Source organism: Falco peregrinus, chromosome 5 (assembly GCF_023634155.1).
Source record: "Falco peregrinus isolate bFalPer1 chromosome 5, bFalPer1.pri, whole genome shotgun sequence".
Classification (NCBI taxonomy): domain Eukaryota; kingdom Metazoa; phylum Chordata; class Aves; order Falconiformes; family Falconidae; genus Falco; species Falco peregrinus.
Window position 1 is genome coordinate 98,900,866 of NC_073725.1, and position 21,037 is coordinate 98,921,902.

The 21,037-nt window shown below is 47.5% G+C and overlaps 1 protein-coding gene and 1 long non-coding RNA gene across 3 annotated transcripts in view; one reads left to right on the forward strand and one right to left on the reverse strand.

The window, feature by feature from the left end:
* The window catches only part of PRICKLE2 (prickle planar cell polarity protein 2), a 109,063-nt gene extending 107,308 nt beyond the window's left edge, over positions 1–1,755 (forward strand). For both annotated transcript variants that reach the window (XM_055806489.1, XM_027793371.2), the window contains one exon: positions 633–1,755. In XM_055806489.1, the coding sequence (XP_055662464.1) occupies positions 633–1,501 (869 nt within the window). In that variant the 3' untranslated portion in view covers positions 1,502–1,755. The remainder of the gene's footprint in view (positions 1–632) is intronic.
* Positions 1,756–10,026: 8,271 nt separating this feature from the next.
* Positions 10,027–15,854, reverse strand: LOC114013343 (uncharacterized). Its single transcript, XR_003556263.2, has 3 exons — positions 15,738–15,854; positions 14,626–14,690; positions 10,027–10,825 (listed from the first exon to the last, which is right to left on the reverse strand). It is a non-coding gene; the product is annotated as an uncharacterized LOC114013343 (long non-coding RNA).
* Between the last annotated feature and the right edge of the window lie 5,183 nt (positions 15,855–21,037).

A 21,037-nucleotide genomic window follows, 5' to 3' on the forward strand; every position in this document is an offset into this window, starting at 1 on the left:
AGGACAGTTCTTACAGGGAGCTCCAGCAGACCCTCAGGTGTTTCCTTGCCTCCTGGGAAACCCGACTGCCTGCACATGGCCATGGCTGCACCTTCAGTCCCCACCGTGGGTGACATTCGGGGGACCTGTGGAGTGCAGCATGGTGACGAGCCTGAATTAGTCAGTGGCCCCATTTTCAGCTGCCCCTGACGTTGTTCAGTCTTTCCAAACATTTTGTTGTTGCACAAGGTGTGGGTGCCAGATCATGGCACCCTAGTTATCTCAGCATGCAGGAGGCCTCAGGTTACCTCTGACGCATAATTTCTCACTGGCATCACTAGTTATTCCTATCAAGTTACACTCAGTGTAGACATATGGGGAAGGAAGTTGTGAAAAGCAACTTGGAGTCCAACTCAAAACACCTTAAATTGGTGTGATTTCCCCAAAGGAGGAACTGCCTGCTCTTTAAAGAAAAAAAAAATCATCCTCTTGAAAGGGTTCTTCAGGACAGCATCTAAACCACCAAGTTATTTTTTAAAGCAAGTCTTGGGCCAAACCCAGCCTTCTCCCTGCATCTCGGCTGACAAAAAAATTCTCCTCCTTAACTCTCTTTTTTTTTTTTTTTTCCCTTCCTTTGCCCTTTCCCTGCAAAGGCCTCTCAGCAGATGGTGGAGCCAAGCGCCAGGAGCATCTCTCCAGGTTCTCGATGCCTGACCTGAGCAAAGACTCAGGCATGAACGTCTCGGAGAAGATGAGCAACATGGGGACCCTGAACTCCTCCATGCAATTTCGCAGCGCCGAGTCCGTCCGCAGCCTGCTGTCGGCGCAGCAGTACCAGGACATGGAGCCGAACCTGCACGGCCTCGCCAGCCCCCTTGGGTACCGAGAGCGGCCGTCGCACGGGCAGATGCACCAGAGCTTCGACTACGGTAGCGGGGTGCCCGGGGGCAAGCTGGGGGCGCAGGAGGGCTCGAGGCACACCCCCATGAGCGAGCGCACACGCCGGCGAACTAACCTGCGGGATGATGACCGGCATTACCGCCCGCACCGGCCCCGGCGGTCTCGCCGTTCCCGGTCGGATAACGCCCTGCACCTGGCCAGTGAGCAGTGCTGCCGGCTGAAGGAGAGACCCTTGCTGCGAGCCAGGGAAGACTACGACCAGTTCATGCACCAGAGGAGCTGCAGAGAGACAGTGGAGCAGGGTCCCCGCAGGGACGTCTATGGCCACTGTCCCCGGACGGTGTCGGATCTCGCCTTGCAGAACCACTTGGGCGAGAGGTGGGGGCCCTACTTCGCTGAATACGACTGGTGCTCGACCTGCTCATCCTCTTCGGAGTCCGACAACGAGGGCTATTTCCTCGGGGAGCCAATTCCCCAACCCACCCGCCTCCGGTACGTGACCAGCGAGGAGCTCCTGCACAAATACGGCTCATACAGCGTGCCCAAGTCTTCCACGCTGGGTGGCAGGGGACAGTTGCACAGCCGGAAAAGACAGAAGAGCAAAAACTGTATCATATCCTAATGGCATCCTTGCTAGGCACCTTGGGAGAATGTAAATTAACTCACAAACTTGCACTGTTTTAGATCATGTAAGTGCTTTTATTGTAACAAAAAAGACCTAAAGAGTAGGGATTTGTAAGGAGGTTGTAGACTGGCTTCTATAAATAGTCATAATCCTGGGCACGGTGAATATATTTTGCACATCTTTCTTTGGAGGAAAAAAAAAAAAAAAGTTCACTTTAGCCTGTAATATTTACCCAGTAGTTTTTCCTCTTTCTCCCAGATACTGCCACCCTTTTGAGTTCTGTTTGTCCGTACGTTTTGGTTACCACTGTCAACTCTCATCATCAGTTTGCTGATAGCTTTTGCTTTCCAACACATTTTTGTTTTCCATTAGCCATGTCAGTAGGTAATTTGTCTCTCGGACAGTATGGGAGCCTAAGTTATTTCCACGATTGTTGTAAATGCAATGTAAATGCGAGTTTGGAGAAAATATTTTTGTATTTTGTAATATCAGAGGAATTTCTATATCTTAGAAGTCACTGGGAAAATACATGTGCATTCGGAATTGTTTTCAGCCAGAGCTAACCAAACATACTTTTGACCACCCTTTCCATTTCATTATCAGATTTCTTCAGTATATCAGTGAGAGTTTGAATTGTCATTTGTTTTGAGGGGTTTTTTGTTGGTTTTTTTTTTTTAACCCTTTTTTTCTGTTTTTTTGTTTGTTTTGATCCTGGTAAATAAAGAGAACATTTTCTGATTCATGAAATCTTGAAGAGGCCTTGGTGGCGTTTTGAAGTCTGCTCATGCCTGTGATTTGCAGGTACGCTCCATCAGTCAGATACAGGAATCCCAACAGCTGCAAAAGGGACTTTTTTTTTAATTATTATTATTAAATAGGAAACAACAGAACTACCAAATGTCTGCAACATTGTAAATGACCAAAGCCGGAGAAGGAATTTTACACCTCTGTAGAGAACGCTGAAGTTACTAAACATTGAACTATTATTTGGAGTAAATAAAAGTGTAAATGGTGCAATTGTGTGATGTCAGCATGACGTTGTTTTGAATATAGACTTGTCTTATGGTGCTCTAGTCTCCTGGGTTATGTTAACTGCTGTTCATTACCAAGTGGAAGTCTCAATATTGCCTACTGCCTAACACGTAAGAGAACAACTGCAAACTGCTCCCGTGGGCCTGATCCTGCCCTGGCGAGACCCCCTCACCCCTCTGAGGCTGTTTGTGGCTGGGGCGGCTGGTCCCCCAGGGGGGCTCAGCCCCTGCCCGCAGAGCTAGGACAGCCCCACAGCAGCCTCGCCGTGGCACAAGTGTTCTATAAATAGGGCTCAGCTGTGTTGTGTTATGGTGGATGTGAGTTTGTTCTCTGTATGCTTCAAACCATTGGGGTCCAGCCATCGCAGCGCATCCCAGCAGCCAAGGCGGATGCCCCGCAGGATTGCAAGCCAATGCCGGGTTGTCCCAGTGCTTCCCAGCAAGGAGCAGGTTTGCAAAAGGGGCTCTTGGCACCCGAAGATGCGGGTTAGCGCCTAAGGGTGTTAAGGCAAAGCTGGGCTTTGAGCCGCAGGAGGGCGGAGAGGCTAAACCAGCTGCATCGCCCCACGCGCTGCCAGCATCTCAGGGTGCCCCTGCGCCTCCGCCAAGCCAGCCCCTGCCCTGCACCCTGGGGACGAGGGTCCCGCTGCAGGGACGGTGCCGGCACCCTGGTGTGCGCGCAGGGATGCCCCATTGCCTACTCAAAGCAGCAGATGCAGAAAAATCTTGAAGATGGATGTCTCCATACCACAGACTATTGCTAGGAATTTTTTTGTTGTTTGTAAAGGACAATGTGATAATTATTATTCCTTTAAAAAGAAAAACAAAAAAGAAATGACACTTAAGTATATTTAAAAAAAAATATGTTTTTTCCAGTTGGAATAAATGGAAGTATTCATCCAAAGGGAAGAGTCTTGCGTATGTTTTTTTGCTCTTAAGGAGCGTTGGTTAGAAAACTTCATTTTCATTTAGCTGGTGTTGCAAAAAAAGCACAAGAACCAGCTCAGCCCCAGCCCTGACATGGCTTCAGCAGCAGGCAGGGATAGCTGACAGAGGAGAATCTCCTGCACACTACACACCTTCCCCAGGGTTGCTGACCTGGACCCATTTTTTGGTTTGAAAAAAGCCAAATCTTCACCTGGTGTAAGTCAGCGCAGCTGAGCCAAAATCGCTGGCAGGCCTCTGGCTTACCCTGGGGGAGATGCAACCTGTAATTTATAAATAACAGCTTTTTTTCTTAGAAAGATCACAGATCCTTGCATGTTTTCCAAAACAGACCTGGTAAGTTTGGTAGGGCTATTGCTTTCAGTGACAAGTATGACACTGTAACTACAGGTTCTTATATAACTGGCATTTAACATGTACAATTTAATTCATTGTCAGTGATTAAAAGCACAATGAATGTTGTCTGTCAGCTCCGGTGCAGCAGAGCTGCTCTTTGTACAGCAGGAGGCTGAATCGCTGGGCAAATGGTAAAAAACTAATCCCCAGCCTTTCCCCTTTAACTGCTTGCTGCCTCTCCTCAGGAATAACATAACAAGCTTTAAAGACTCCTTGCAGCAGAATTTAAGTACCTTTTCTCATGCATTTTTGTACCAAAATCCAGGGCCCAGTGCCCCCCTGCATGGGACGCTCTTGCTGCTGGAAGCAGCTCTTCAAAGTCCAGTTCTCACCGCAGAGCATCTCTGCATCCCTGCAGACCACCGCAACCCAGCTTTAATGCGGTGCTGGAACCAGAACAGACAGGCAACAAATTGGGGAGACAACAGTATCTCTCAGGCGATGCTTCCCTCCGTCAGGCCCTTCACCAGCACAACAGAAAGGTCTCAGATCACATTTTGTAAGAAAGACAGTGCTGGCAAATACTGAGCTGCTACAAATTTCAGCAATAAATGTAGATGCAGCTTCCAAACCTGTTTTATTATTCATATGGGCTCCAGAAGTCTCATACTTGGTTATGTATCTAGAGACACATGGTTTAAAAAAAACCAAAAAAACAAAACACCCACACAAAAAAACCACCACACCAAGAAAACAGAGAATGCTTTTTCTCTTTATCTTAGCCCATTTAGAGTATGATTAACCATTTCTGACAAACCTGCTGAGCCTGAGGGATGGAGCTACAAGTCTGTAAAATTTTGCTCCATCGCCATCTGGCCCTGCTGGTTTACCTCTCTGTGCACGCTGCGCGCGGGTGCCAGCGCCCCGTGGGAGCAGAGGACATGTACAGCCACTTCATTTCACATCTCCAAGAACCGATTAAAGGTGACACCACCTGAGCTCAGGATGAGAGTCAGTGAGTCCAGTTCCTGGTGGGGAACCAGGCACATTTCTGGGGTCACTGTTTGGGAGTGGGAAGCTTTTTGCTGTGGCCCGGGACAGCTGTGCTGCCAGAGTCAGCCTGGCACACTGTTAATGTTGCTTAAATAAATAAATAAATAGATCTGATCAGATCTATTGTTGCCACAATTTTCCTCCATAAAAAAAAAATTTTTTTTTTTTTCCTCCCCAAAAAAGAGTTCTTGTCAAGACCCACCCCGTGTGACCCCAGAGGGTGGGCTGCCTTTAGCAGCACCCTGGCCACCCCAGTGTAGCCCTGCAGGGCTGACCACAGCTGTGCAAGGCATGGGGGATTAGGCTGCCTTTAGCAACAGGGCTGGGGGCGTGCAGCACCTCCACAGGCTGGTCCAGAGTACCCGGCAGCTGTTATCTCCATTGCAAAACCAACATCTGCATTGCACGCTTGGCCATTGCATCCTTCATGCCCACTCTCTCCAGCGGGATGCCAGGGTTCGGTAAGGCCCCTGCAACACTCCAAATGCCCCGGCACGGGCAGCACGTTGGCCTAAAAGCCACTGGAGCTGCAAAGGAAAGCTTCCAGCACATTGAGGATTGATTTTCGGGAAGTCAAAGGCCACATAGCCTTGAACCCATGCAGATAAATTATAATCAGATGAGCAGAGCCTCTGAAGAAAGACACAAAAATAGGAAGTATGAGGTTAGAAATAATCAGAAGCACCCTGATATTTTATATGTTATATGCAGATAAGCCCATATTTGCAAACAGCCCAAGTGGCTCTGGCTACAAAACCGCTGCCACACTCACGGGTGCAAGCAGCCTGCATGTGAGCCCCGAGCACTTGGTGGCTCTTTGTAAACCCTGTTGCTCATGAAGAGGGGTGGGTGGCAGTCTGGTTAATGACAGCAGTTAGATGAAGGCTGAGGGCTGCTGAGAAACAGGCATTCATTTAGCACCACAATTTAATACCCCAAAAAGACCTGCCTGTGCAGCACCAAACCTGGCACTGCTCTGCCGCTGCTGCCCCGGCTCCCCAGCCCCCTCCCCAGCTGCCAGCTAGTCTGGGCTCCTAGGCTGGGAGCTGCCATGTGATCTGATGAACTTTGCTCTTTCGGGCTAAAAAAAAAAAAAAAATACGATCCCTTTTCCTTGCATTTACATACAATTATGCTATTCTTGAAATCTAGACTGTCCTCATTCTCCAGGAGATTATCTGCCACCTATTAAATGACCATCCTCCACAGCCAGGGGAAACTCATTAGCTAAGAGCATTTTCAGAGGACTTTATTTTAAAGAGATTCTTTTTTGTTTTATGCAACACATTTTCAACCTTGATCCTTAAAACTACTAAGGAATTCAGCTCCTGTTTGAGTACAAAGGGGAGTTAGTGGCCAAGGGTGCCAAAGGCCATGAACAAGTCTCTAGAGAGCTGGGTCCCATTTCCAAAACAAGTCATGGCATATCCATGCATTTATAAACTGTACCAAATAATTTATTTTTTTTTCCACTTGTAAGGACTGGATCTTAATTCAGCCTCCGATGTGGGAGTCTCATTAACCAGGTCCCACCTCTCCATCTCCCATGAGGTGCTGCCAAGCCCACTGCCCTGCCAGGAGACCCAGAGCAACCGCAGCCACCAGCCACCCCTATCCCACCCTGCCATCACCGCACACGAATCCACCAACCCAGACGCTTTCAGTATCCATTTTCTGAGTTGCACCAGCATGGTTTGTTCGGCTCCCTTTGCTTCCCTGACTGTGAGATTGCACCTTTCCATTCCTTTCGCAACCAGCCACAGACAAACACCGGCTGGTTGAAGGGTGTCAGCTCTGCAGCCGGAGGCCTCTTTGTACAGGCACGTTTTGCTTTGGAGAGTCCCACTGACCCAAGTCTCCCTTCGGAAAGGCCTTCCCATCTTCCACACTTATTTCAATATTTTACAATATTGAAAGAAAGAAAATAAACAAGAAGCTTTGACATCTAGGGCTAGATTTGTTAGACAGCAAGACAGTAAAACACTATTATAGTCACCTCTAGTGCCAAGAATGCCTACCTGAACTTGGGAGTAGGGTGGAAAAAAAGAAGAAAAAAAGAAAAGAAAAAGCTTTCATTCTTTGTCTGCTGCCTCTGCCCATGGACAGTGGACTGCAGTGTTGTGTGCCTCCCTCCATGTAATGGCATCAGCTTCATCTGCTCCCGGGGCTTCATCCTCACCTGGGAGGAGCGATGGAAGCCAGCTCGCAGGCTTCCTGATGGCACACTGATGCCTCAGTGATCAAAGACTCCTTATCTACAGCTCTACCTTCCTGCTTCTTCACTTCTTATTAATAACTCAGCAAACTACCAGCTTCCCTGTTTTAGGCAAGCCCAGACATTTGCTAAAGCATTCTCAGGAGAGTTTTCCTGTTGTAAAAGCAAATATTTATATATCTGCTGCTCTCTTAGAGGCTCTGGATATGATCAGCTCTTAAGGCAAGATTTAGCTGAAAGAGCTGATTTATTAAAATGGATAAACAAAGCCCTGTGAAGCAAGTTAATTCAGTATAAATAAAACATTAAACTCTGAAGAGCACACATCAGATCACAGTATATACATACACACACATACATATATGTGTGTATATATATACACACACATATATATAATTCATACAATCAAATATACAGTCCTCTGGACTAGGATCCCATATCAACATCACCTCCAGCAGAAAGCTAGCCCTGAGCCAGCTGTGCGTATATTAGGCAATGTATATATTAGCACATGCCCTGACTTTTAATAAACCCAGCCACAGCAATCCCTTCAGCTGCCAGCCCTGCTTGTGCTCTGTGCCTCACTTTCCCCATCTCCAAACCTCCACCACAGCGATGCTTTTACAAACCTCGGATGAAGGAGACTGCCAAAACAGCTCTAATTTAAACCAGTGGCTCTGGCTCAGGGTTGAAGCCAGTTTTGTTGGCACCGGGGTGTGAGCATGCTCGGGCCTCTGCCCCAGCCGTAGCTCGTTTCCTATCAACACAACCCTCCCTTAGATCCTTGCTGCTTGAAAGAGCTCAATTCAGCTGCATATAAGATTATCTTTCTCTTTTTTTTCTGTAAGTCAGGCCTTAATTGTCAATTATTTGCTCATGAGTACTCTTTTATGGCTGATGCTGAAGCAGACTCAAGCAGTTTTTATTTTGGTAGTTGGCTTAATTAGCTTTTTTGGAAGAGCGAGGCAGGGCAGAGATGCATTCTTGCTGCTCATCACATATTCATTATTTACATTTTCAGTATCCCAAGTAACTCGGCACAGAAAACAAATAAATGAGGACTGAAATATATACAAAACATCTGGAGATGCTGCAATTCTGTAATTATTACTGCTCATTCACAATGCACAAGGGCTCTGCAGAGTGTCTGCTGGAAAGGTCGTTATATATTGGCCTGATGGAGATTTCTGCTGTTGGGCTGGATGCTTCCAGAGAAGTTCTCCCTCCTCCTGCCCCATCTGCCTGGGTCAGGTCTCACCTTGAACTACCAGCAAAAGCCAAAGCAGCAAAATTTGCGGTCGGCGTTGGGAGGCAGCAGCCTCCGGAGCTCCCAGCCCACGTCAGTAAATGCAGCTGGTCAGATGAGGGCTGCTGAATGATTTATGTGCTGACTCTTCAAAATAGCAAATTCCACCACCACCACCACCACCAGCCTGCTCCATCCTTCATCAGCTCATGTGGTTGGTGAGCCATTTATGAATATTTAGGAAGTTTGGCTAAATTCACAGATTCTTGTAAAAAACAGTTTAAAAATGCTAAGTGAAATATTTGCATGTCACAGTACACACCGTTCACATGGCTACAGGGGAGGAAAGGGGAGCCGGGGAGGGCTGCTGCAAAATCTTCATCCTTTGGGCCAAAATTTGCAAGATTTCAGGTCAGCAGATGTGATGCTGCCCTGTGCCCCCCCTGCAGCTCCTCACACCACCAAGGAGTTAAATTAAAATTTTGTCCTTGGGTACAACATGGGTGAAGTGGCAATTTCTTAGTGTCAGGGGAGGCCAAGCCCCATTGCAGCAGCATATGTGAGTGGGGGGAGCCCTCAGCGAGCCCCTCCAGGCATGCTGGCATGGCGCCTACCTGGGAGGGTCTCACCCGCAGCCCTGGTGGGTGCTGCCAGCCTGGAAGGGAAAGGGAAAAAGGAAAAGGGAAAGGGAAAAGAAGGGAAGAACAAAAAGGAGAAGGACAAGGAGAAGAACAAAAAGGAGAAGGAGGAGAAGGAGAAGAAAGAGAAGAAGGAGAAGGAGAAGAACAAAAAGGAGAAGAAGAAGGAGAAGAACGAGAAGGAGAAGAGGAAAAGCCCCAGGGCTGGGGCAGCAGAGCATCTCTTGCAAGAGGCACTTGCCCTGTTCTGCAGGCTCCTCTCCTGACACGTGGGCTCCCAGCAGTTTATTTCAAAATTTGCAATGATGGGCATAATATGCCTGACTTCACCACCTGGCCCAGTTGTGACAGTGGAGGGTTTTGCTCAGAGGAAGAAAATCTTTGTATATTTATGAACATAATCGTTTACGGCAAAAGATACAAAGAGAGGGAGTTGATTTTGGATGCACAGAGAACTGGAGCAAACGAGCAGCACTCCCCACGGAGGCTTTATTGCAGCCCCAGAGATCGCTGCCTTTAATGCTCCTTGCTTGTTAACAGCCAGGAGAGTGTCAGGAGAGCCTGTTGCGGGGGCTGGGAAGAAAGGCAAAAATCTCCCAGTATCACTTTCATAATTTGGAGTTTCAAACTAATGTTGACGAGAATGTCTATTGCTGAGCATCTGCTGAGCTCAGGGAGTAAAATTCCTTTTATTCGTCTCAAGTGTCAGGATTTGCAAGTGCAAGAAATTTTCAAGTGCTTGTCTAGGTCCCTCTTTGTATGCAAATGATGCTGTAACGTTTCTTAGACTGTAAGACCTGATTTTCCCTAGCATCAGTCAAAGCATCTGTCAGCCTTGTCAGAAAAGAAATACCTTGATTCTTTCAGGTCAAAACAACCCAAAATTATTACTAGAATACTGAGGCAGTTTAAAGACATGAAGAGTAAAATGAAAATTGTTCAAAACCATTCTTCCTTTCAATTAAGTTTTAATTCTTATTTTCTTTCCACATGTAACACAGGGGGTTTTTCACAAGTGACAGTTTTAAAATCAAAGAATTCAATGCAGTTCCCCATAACTGGGCAGTGAGAAGTATTGAATTCAATCACACATACAGGAGGAGACTGGGATGAGGAATGAAACAAGCTAAACAATGGGCAAAACTAACAGAAAATTGAATAGGAGCTTGTGCCAAGGCTTGGGGGCAGTGACCGTGGCTCTGCGATCAAACGCTTGCAGGGATGCCCTAAGTGCCCAATGGCCGGGCACAGGGTCCTCTCCGGGAGGTAAGTCCTCTCTCCAGAGAGAAAGCGGTGCCATTGCCCCTGCGCATGTAGACCCTGGAAGTCTGAGGGTTTGTTCATGGTAAAACCAAAAAGGGTGCTGCCCACAGGAACACTTTTCTCTTGGTGTGGCCGGGGCCCATCTTTTGGCAAGACAAGCAGAGCATCCTGCATGTGACTTGGGTTTGCTGGAAGTGGAACACTGGTTAGCAAGCCCAAATCTGCTCGCGTGAAGCAATCTTTCTCAGCAGCAGGACTTCTGCTTCCTAATGAAAATGATTTTTTAACAACCTGCTGGAGAGCTCGCAATGTTCCCCTGGGTCCCTGCAAGGGGTGCTGTCACTCTGCTCTTGGCAGAGAAAGCAAAAAGTTCTCCCAATAAATCCCCCCTCACCCATTTCTTACCGATGAAGTAGCTGAAGACTGAAGAGCAACCACCAACCAGAACAGCACCTCCAGCTCTGCCCCCTGCTCCACACTCAGACAAGGACTGGGAGGACTGGGATGTGCTGGCACTGCTTGGAATCTCCTCCAGCACCACCAGCAGGTTCCCTGTCTGTTTGCATCAAAGTGGGGTTCAAGTCTCTGGGTTTCCTAGGAATAAAGAAGTTGGTTTAAAGGTCTGGAACCGCTCTGTTCCCACCTGGGTCTCTTCCCCACAGAACCAGCAATAAGCACTGCCGCGGAGACAGAGGGAATCTCCCGGGGACCCTGAGCTGCTGCTTTGGGCAGCCTTAGGATCTGGGGGCTGCTGGAGGAGCCACGTCTCTGTCCTCAAAAAGTTAATGCAAGTTTCTCATTCCTGGTGCAGGCAGCTTGTACACCTTCATGACCATTGCTCACTGCAAAACCCAAAGCAAGCAGCTCTTGCTCTGCACTAAGCATCCACCTCCAGCACGGAAAGCAGATGGATTTTCATTTACAGAAGCACAAGGCTCTCCCTCTCCTGCGCACACACATGGAGTTCTGCATCACAGCCTCTGTCATTTATATGAGAAACAGTGAGGAACTAACATATTGTAATAGCATGAATATATCCCTCAAGCTCTGAATGACAAGGCAGTAATCAATTTTCACCGATGTGAAGCCAGGGTCCCCAGAACTCTTTCCTAAAGATAAGCACATCCCAGGACCAGTGTGATACCCTCTACCCACCAGCACACATGGTCATCCAAAGAAGGGATTTCCTTAGTAGCCACTACATCAAATTATAGGCAGAATATCCAGACCTAAATCAGCTCCTGACGTGCTTTCATCTAATAGTCCTGATAACCACATTGCCACACTATTTATTCATAGCACCTTGGGAAATTAAGATCCTCATGAACAGTGGGAGTGGACGACATACCCCCAAACTAATATTTTCCTCTCACTGATGCATTACCATTACTTTCCCAGCAAAGGGCTGAGCAAACCAATTGCCAGCCAGCAGCAGCGTGCTGCCCCGCAGCATCCCCAGCCCTCTGCCCACCTGCAGAGCACACACTCCTGAGTCTTCTGCCACAGCACAGCACCAGGCGTGGGGACATTTGCTCAACACAACCTTAACCTGCTTCCCCACTTCTCCCCTCGGATTGTGGGTTCATGCATCTCAGGCTTTCGGAAGCCTGAATTTTTTGAGGTTTATGGCTGGCTGACCCACCTGTGCTGCCAAATGCCATTTGCACAAGTAAGTTTGGGCTCTGGGATGGGCAAGCACTCGAGCAGAAGCATGAACGCTTGCTACTGAGCGTGCAAACACAGCTCTGCAAATGTGGCCCGTCCTGCCCAGGCAGGGCAAGCAGCTAGGATGAACTGACTGCTGCAATCATGACATATACTGGTACTACATAATTTTGTCCTTTTAAATTAAGCACGTGAGGTGGGTAGATGGTAGAAAGTACAATTGGACATGTGGTGGTGGTGATTACAAACTCAAATTTGAAAAAGTGGGGAAAACCCCCAACTGTTTCTCTTGACTTCACTCACATTTCCAAGGTCAACCACCCAATCCTGAATGTGAGGAGGGAAATGTGAACATCTCTCCAACTGTTCTTGGACAACTGAAACTGTTTAATGCCAAGGCCATTTGGTCCTTGTCTCGAACATTCAGCTAAAAATGTACTGATTTCTAAAAGGCTCAGGTGAAAAGAGGAAAGAACATTTCAAGTTCTTGCAAAAAATACAAGGAGATCCAAGTTCCTGTGAGATTTTTACCTATTTCGCCCTATAGTTTCAATCCCATAATTAGGTCTCCTGTCACTTCATTCGATGCTCTGCCCCATTTATCTGGAGCTTTCTGCCCCTGTTTCTGTATCTGGTAATATTCTTTCCATTACTGTTCTCAAAAGAAGAAAAAAAAGTTATTGACCTTCACTCAGACGATTGAATTCTGTAAGAACTGCTCTAACCTTGTATTTCAAGGGAGACAACTCTAAAGTAGGAGACACATATATATATATATTTTATATATATAAAGTAGGAGAGATATATATAAAGTAACGGTATCCATAGAGCAGATATGTGCCAGTCGATGCCCCAGTGCTCTGATGGGCTTTCCTAAAGTTGGACCCTGAGAGGAGAGGGCTCCCCACACCCCGGAGTGGCACTGGGAGCAAAAGTCTGATTTTCTGGGCAAACCTGAGCATACAAAATGCAGGCAGTGGCTGAGCACACGCTGCAGCCTTAAGCCGGGGCAGAAAGGATGTATGCTCATCTTGCATTTAAATCAGACTCAACATTTATTCCCTGTGAAGAATCTTCCAGCCTGTGAAATGGTACATGCTTCCAGTCAGATCTGAGCAGTGAAACCCTGTTCCCAAATGCCAAATCTAAGAATAGATGAGCCGTATGAGCTGTATGTCAACTGCGTCACCTTTTTATCTGATAGATGTTTATTAAGTGAAGACAGAATATCTGTTGCATAAAAGTAAGCCACGTGCTGCCAAATAGCAACCTTCACTCTGCCACAGATAAATGTGTTCTCAGCTAATTTATGCTAATACTGTATTTCAAGTTACACCATCCTTGCCAAATTTTGAAAGACCAGATTTCTCAGTGCTACAACACAGCCCCAGAAAGGGCTACCTCCTCCTCTGACGGGACATATACACCCAGCGATGGCTGCAGCTCCCTTGGAGCAGCCCTTGGCCAGGCCAGCGAGGCCAGCCTGACAACATCCACAAAAGACTGGACCCAGGATTTTTGGGACAGAGATTGGCACAGTGACCTCCTCCTGTTAGCCCATCTCCATCTGCAGGTGTGGGTCTTGGGCTCACCTCTACTGCTCCCAACGGCTTCACCACTCTGGTGCATGAGTCCCTCTCAAGCCACCCAGCACCTGGCCCACACTCTGATTTCAACAACCATCTCCCCAAGCCGCAGTATTGCCTAGCCTGAGGCTAGCGTTGCCTCCTGCCCAAGTGTCAGGCTGTGCAGCCATGTCCCCAAGGAGGAAAGAGCCGATGCAGCAGCGGCATTTCACCTGGTTTATAATCAGCCTTGGCATCTCCATGGCAACCCCAGCGGATGCTGCGCTCCTAATGGCTCACTAGGAACCACCGCACTCACAAGCAGCAGTTGCAATCAAGTTCTGTCTTGGTCATCTCCAAGGGGGCAAGAGGATAATGCAGAGGAAATTTAATAAAAGGCATTGATAACAGCTTTGAATAGTGTAATTAATTGCCACAATAATTCCTCTGGATCAAAATCAGTCTGTTCCTTACAATGCATAGTATTTCTTCTGTCTCTCGGTTTCTGCTATGCTGCTGCAGCTCACTGATGCCCTGCACATGTCCATGGAGGAGCCCGAAGGGCATCAAGTGGGATGTGCTGCACTCAGCTGAGCTCACTGTACTAGGATGGGGTTTCACCAGCAGGACATGAAAGACCCCAAGTACAAGCATGGAAAATCCAGCATCGTTAACTTAGCGCACCTTTCAACTGTGGCATACCAAAGGCAGAAGCATCTGAAAACCTGCTGGAGAGTTTTTGTAGTAAAAACCTAAACCCAACTTCATTATAAGACATATGAGAGCCCTGACCTTAACTTCTAGGTCAAAGCCTCAGCCCTGCCCACAACCACACCACCTCAAATCCCCAGCCTTTACCTTCCCCAAAGTCATTTGCAGGTGGGTGACCGTGCTGTAGTAACCCCTGAGGGATTTTGTCTTTCCAGCTAAGTGAAAAGTGCATTTTTCACTCAGCAGCTGCTGGGCAGCTCTCCTTGGGGGCTTCGGGAGAGGTCTGCACCCCAACCTCGTGGCAGGAATACACCTGACAGCACCCAGGCACCCACCAGAGTGGGTCATGTCCCATTTTGCCACTGGGGAGCATCCCTAAGGATCACCGGGCAAGATTTAGCCCTATCCAAGAGCCAAAAGGCATTTCTAACTTATGGCTCGCATCCTACTCACCCCAGCCTCTGCTGCTGTGGTACAAACTCTCCCGCACAGCCCCTCTGGCTCCATGTGCCAGGATACTGGGGAAAGCAAATTACACCAGTTTTAGGGTTAACATGTTTGCATTCACATTCCAAGCCTTGCTTTCACATCTATAACTCATTTTCCAACATCTACAAGCAAATTTCACACTGTTGGAAAAATGTCAAGGGTTTAATCTGATATGTGTGATACTTACTGATGCCACTAGGGAGAGAGATGATCATATCTTCCACTTCCCATCAAGTTTCTCACAAGAGTGAAAATATATTGGGAGAATTCACTGGGTTTCGCTATACTTAGTATATGCAAATAAATGTAAATCAAACTCTCTGAGGAGCACAAACAATTTTGCATATAAGACACCCAAGGACGAGCTTATGTGCCTGAAAGCTTATCTGTTTTTTCCAGTTGTATTAGATGGTCTGAGGGTATGTGGGTTTGCCCACAAGCCTTGCCACAGCTGCATCAGAGAGTGCGACCTGAAGCCTAGGAGCAGCCTCCCGCAAGCCTGATGCTTGGCATCAACTGGATTAAGAGTGGAATTAAAGAGAGCGGGAAAAAAAGGCAGATGGATGAAAACTGTAGTGCAGTAGTGCTGGGATTTTTCTCAGATTAATCTGGTCCCTGGAATATCAGCAGGAAGAGATTCCTCCAAATCTGCAAGAAATCCAGAGAGGGCTTTCACACGCAGCAGAGAGGTAGGCAGCAATCTTGTGCCACAGAACAAAACAAGCAGAATGAAGCAAGCAGCAATGTTTTTTTCTGGTTTGGGTTGATTGGAAACCCAGGATTTAAAACATAGTGGCTGCAAGACTGGAAATTAGTGGTTTGTGAAGCTGTGGTGGGGCTGGGGCTGCCATGGGATCTCGGCGAGGGGCAGCGTGGCAGATCTGTGCCACGGAAACAGCTGAAGGAGCAAGCCAGGCTTGCACCGCTCCACATCCCAGGCAGAATGAAAAGGCTTCAGTTAAGCCCTTTGCTGTATTAAGCCCTTTTCTCTACCAAGAAAATACATGCTTTATTTTAAAGCTTGGGATGTGGTAGGCAGCGAAAAAGAAGTTCAATATCTGAATGTTGGTTCTAACCTGACCACATGCAAACCCAGGGGAGGGCAGGAGGCAGAGACGGGGCTCCGGTACCCATGGTGGGGAGGACACCCATCACTGGGCAGAGGAGATGAGGCACATCAGATGTCATCCCAGCCTGGCTGATTCCAATACCCACATCACCACCGGGAGCCCTGTTGGGCCTGTGGATTAAATTCAGCTGTTATTAATGCATGACATTCTGCTGATACCCAAATATCAATCAATATTATTGACTTCAGTAAATTTTGCTCTGAGCCCATAACTGTAATTTAATTTTGCTCAGACTAAAAAAAAAAAAAAAACCCAACCAAAAAACCCAGCTGCATGAAAGCAATATTCCTAAGGCTTCATTTTGCAAAGACATTCAGATCTCTGAAATAGGACTTGAAGTGTTTGTGGTGAGGAATATGCTTAATTAGATTCATGTCTGAGAAGTCCCCAGCTGTTCTGCAGACAAACAGAAATATCTGAGATTTCTTCCAGCTCTGTGGAGACAGAGATTGGCTCCTCTCCCTGTTGCCCCAGTCTGAGAGATTTGCACGTATGATTATTATCTGGTGCTGTTTCAGACAATACAAGATGCCACACAATCTCTGAGCACAGATCAAATATTCCAGCATTTTGTTTCATGATTACTTCCACCCTGTTCGCTTCAGCATCTGAAAAATTCTTTGCTATTTTTTTCATGTGAAAGGCTTTCTGGAAGTTGGACATAACATGCATTCATTATGAAATGAAAATACCTCATGTGTTCAGGATGGAAAAAAAAATATCCCTGGCTTTCAAGAAAGCTTTGTGAGCTTATTAAAAACAAGAGCGCTCGCTATGCATGTCGTTCTGCCAAATGAAAAATTCCCTCCTCCCTTCTCAGGCTTGTAAGCTGCTTTGTGTGCTCAAGACATCTCTTTCCAGTGTCCAGCACATTTTCATGGTTAGTCGAACTTGGAATAAAATATCAGCTGCCTTGTAATGGCAGAAGGGGACCACAGGGCAGCCACACCTCGGCTCCATCACCGTTGGAAAGGGATCCTGGGGAAGCTGCCGGCAGCAACGTCCTCCCAGCCCTCAGACCTTGGGAGCAGATCCCTGTGCCACAGGGAACTGTCGTACCCAAACCACACAGATGGGGAGAAGCTGAAAGAGGAACTGTGTGCCAAAACCACAGCCAGCCATAAACACCACAGCTCAAGAAGAAGCGAGCTGTGACCGCTCCCAAAATCCACATCCCCAGGGCACTGCGGCAAGTCCAACCACACACGGAAAGACGCAGTTTGGGGAGCCCCAGTGCCGGACGCGATCCCCAGGCCGATCTCGCCAGCCTGTCCACTTTCCCCTTCTCCTTCTTGCCCACCATCACTCACCCCATCCCTGTTTTTAGGGGTCCAACTCCCAGCCCCACCCCTGGCTAATGCTTTGAGAAAAAACTGCAGTGCCTGGTGGGGTGGTGAACATAGGGGTTGGTCTTCCACTGCCTCTGACTTCTTCTATCACCCCTTGGACTTCTCCATAGCCCATCCCACCACCCAGGCTTGGATGTGAAGGGGTGCAGATAGTCACTGTGCAATTGTGGCGACGGGCCACTGCACATGGAGGTGCCCAACTGGGAACCTCGGCACAGCTGGCTGCCATGCTACTGGGTACAGCCCCAGGCACATGGCATTTTGGAAATGCAGCTCTTACTGAGGTTTGTCCTGAGGTGTTGGGGTTGGATACACAGTGGAGCATGAGGACAGGAGAGCACCACACACTAGTGACCCTTGGGAACACGAGGTTAACCTCTTGCTGCAGCCTCCGGGCCCTGGTGAGACGCGTTGGATAAGGAGCATCGCTCCAAACGGCGCTCTGGCTGGGCTGGACCTGACAGTGAACAACACACATTGCAAGGATCAGACCAGCAAGTGCTCCCATGGACATCACCTCCAGCAGACAGTGGAACAAGTCGAGGCTCTAATTGGTCAGTATAATTAAAAATAACATTTCCAGGAAAAAAAAAAAAAGAAAAACTTCCAGAGGGAGAAATGGTTTTTGAGCCAACTGGAAAAAACTGCACAGAGCAGCTCAATCTCACATATCACTGAGATCTCCCTCCCCACCCAAGAAGGGCCACACACCACTGGCAAGCACCCAAAGGTTTTCCCAGAACTGGGATGATTTGCTCCCACAGCACAGAGCGATTCACCCAGCACGGCTGCAAAACTCTGTTTCATCCGCCTAGGGATGAGACAAGTAAGAGAGACTACAAGGGTGAATAAACACTTCAGGAGCTTTGAAGCTGCTCTTGGGAGCCAGCAGTAGCATTCACTGTCCCATGACCACCTGAAACAGGGCATCTCCGTCTCCCTTGCATGCTACGAGCCGAGCCAGTCCATAGGGAGGTGGTGGCATCTGGGCGGGCGGGTTGGTAATTTGGGATGATTCAGTACTGGATCACACACGGCTCATCTGCTACAGCAGATCACATTCTCCGTGTGGATTATCTGCAAGGCTCTCTTTCCCCTAGTTCTTCAGTCCCATTTATCTTACAAGCAATTAAGACTGTTTAAGATGACAATCACTTTAGACTTTGAAGCTTTTTTCTCTGATCTGATATGTTTATTCCTTAAAATATAACTTCAAATATTGTGGCATTCTGGATGTTTTCTGTTTCAGTAACAGGCTGGTAATTGTAATTAGTTTTATCATCATGGAAATTCAAAAATCTGCTCTGAATGTGTTCCTTTGAATTTAGTTAAAAGGCACTTTTTGAGCGAGCTGACAATCATTTTGACTGCAGTTTGTGAGAAAGACTCAAATTTTAAACTTACGGGAAAGGCTCATTTTATTGCAGGGTTGAGAATCCACTGTCTCGGAGCTCACTGGCATCGTGAGGTGCTAGCGAGAGCCAGAGCAAATATTTCTCTGGGCTTCCACTTTCATGCAGTATGTTTTAGATTACACTTAAGTGGATTCAGGAGAGGAAACTGGGGGTGGCGGGCGGGAAGGATGCGAGTAGGTAAGAATGAAAGGAGACAGCGTATGGAAAAATGGAAGGAAACTGTCAACTGAAGAAAAAAATGATGCACAGAAAGAGAGAGGAGGTACTGGCAGCAACGACAGATCATACTCAAAGCTTCGTTATACGTACCAGACTGAATAGATAAGGAAAATAAGGAAATATGTAAGGATAAGGTATCAAAGGATTGCTGCTTGGCACTTCAGGAATGGCTGAGTCACCAGAGGTGGGATGGAGAAAGTGGGAAAAGGGGAATGAGCAAGAGAAAAACAGCAAGAAGCTGCTAAAATGTTAAAAGATGTTTAAATAGTCACTATATCGTTCAAAATATTCAAAACACTTTTTTTCATGTTTGGATAACCCTGCAGCAAGAGAGTGGCAGTCAGGGAACGTGCCCGGGGGGCAGATGTGGCTGGGCAGGGGCTGTGCCTGGAGGGGAGCTGGGGCTGGGGGGCGGCGGGGGCAGGAGCCAGCCCGGGCTCGGGCTCTGGGCAAACCCGCACCCACACACAGCACAGACCTGCTCTTCCCACCCTCCTCTCTTATTCCAGCGGGTACCAAACCTGGCTCCACTGCGCTGTCGGGAATTTGCGTTGTGCAGTGGGTTGCCTTGCACCAGGCGAAGCTTGTCCTTCTGGGGTGATGTGTCCTCTTCCATCAGCCAGAATGCGCCTCTCCTCTGGAGGATGAGATGGCTCTGCCCTCCAAATCATTCCAATGGCAATAAGCAGAATGCAATATATATTACGATTGCCTGCAGCACCCACATAGTGCTAGTGGGACATACAAGAGCAAGGAAAATAAAAAATTGATTGAGCATGAGCTTCTGCAGTCAGATTCTCCAACGGGCAAGAGCAAGGACAGCTTTGCAAAACAGCAATCAAGGGCAAGGCTGCCTCTGGCTCTGGGGATAATTGTCATGGAAACTACAAGTAGCACAAAACACAAGTAGGTAGGAAAAAGGTAGCTGAAAATCACTGCTCCAGGAAGGTTTCTTTGCAAAGGTTCTAGACATAAAAGTCAATTAAGTAAACAGTTCAGTAATTTTAGTTGTTCTTGCAAAATGGATATTAAAGGGCAAAATGGGGCAAACCAGAAAATTATGGCTCGGTGAAAACTCCAGGAGAAAAAAGCTCTGAGAGGAAAACAAATGCAAGTAAGACTCCTGCATTCTTTATCATATACATACCTACATATGTATAGATAGATAAACTCTTGCATGTGTGTGTGATTACGTATATGCATGCATATATAGTTATATATATAACTATATAGGGTATAGTGTGTATACATATATATATACACCATATATATACACTACTGAAAAAAAGGCGGCAGCACAAACCAAATATTTCCTATATCAGACTGAAGATGGGTTTCTCAGAGGTTAATTTGACCAAAGTCCAAGGCCCTGAGCAGGAAACCAAGTTGTTTGATGAGTTGGACCAGCATCTAAATGGCATCTGACCAAGGATGGCTGTGACCAGAAAATACACAGTGAGGGACAGATCCAGCCACCCAACAGCAGAATGGATGGGTGCCAAAGAACTGAAATAATCATAAAATGCATGAAACAGGGAGCTCAGCTTGTCTGCAGAGAGCCCCGATGGGTGGAAAGCTGGGGTACAGCCTCCAGCCGACTGGGAGGTATTCCACAATTACCAGCAAGCATTTGATGGCCACAGACCAGGACACTTTTGTCTCTGCTCAAGAGAGCAGCAAACCGCATTTCACAAAGTGCCTTTTCTTTGCTGTGAGGAACACCTCCCCGTGCCAGACAGGTGGTGGCACATCCAGGGCGATTCTTCCAGCCAAAGTTGTCAGTGGGCTGATGTATGTGAGCTGCGAGTGCAAGGGAAGGAGTAGGGGTGCCAGCCCAGGAAGCAGAGCAGCAGGTACAGCCTCCGTGGGACAGCGCTGGGAACAGTGGGGCAGGATCCAGCACGAACAGGGAGGAAAGCAGATGAGATGTGGAGGTACTGCCACACAGGTCACACTAGGAAAGCATTAAAGGGCAATTTATGCACTTGGAGAGGAAAGAATTGAGATGTAACAGGGAAAAATACTAGCTGGAAGACGCAAGCAGCAGAATATATGTTGTATCACTCACCAGAACGTACTGCTCTCTGGGGCCAGGATAATCCCACTCCATTTTTTATGCCATGTTGGAATAAGCAGTGAATAAACAGGAATAACCCTGCAACAGAAAATGTGTCTATGCACTAGTAACTGCCAAGCAGAATGTCTCAGCAGGCAAGACAGAAAGAGGTTGGTTCAAGGGCGAGTACCTGAGAGGTGTTCCACC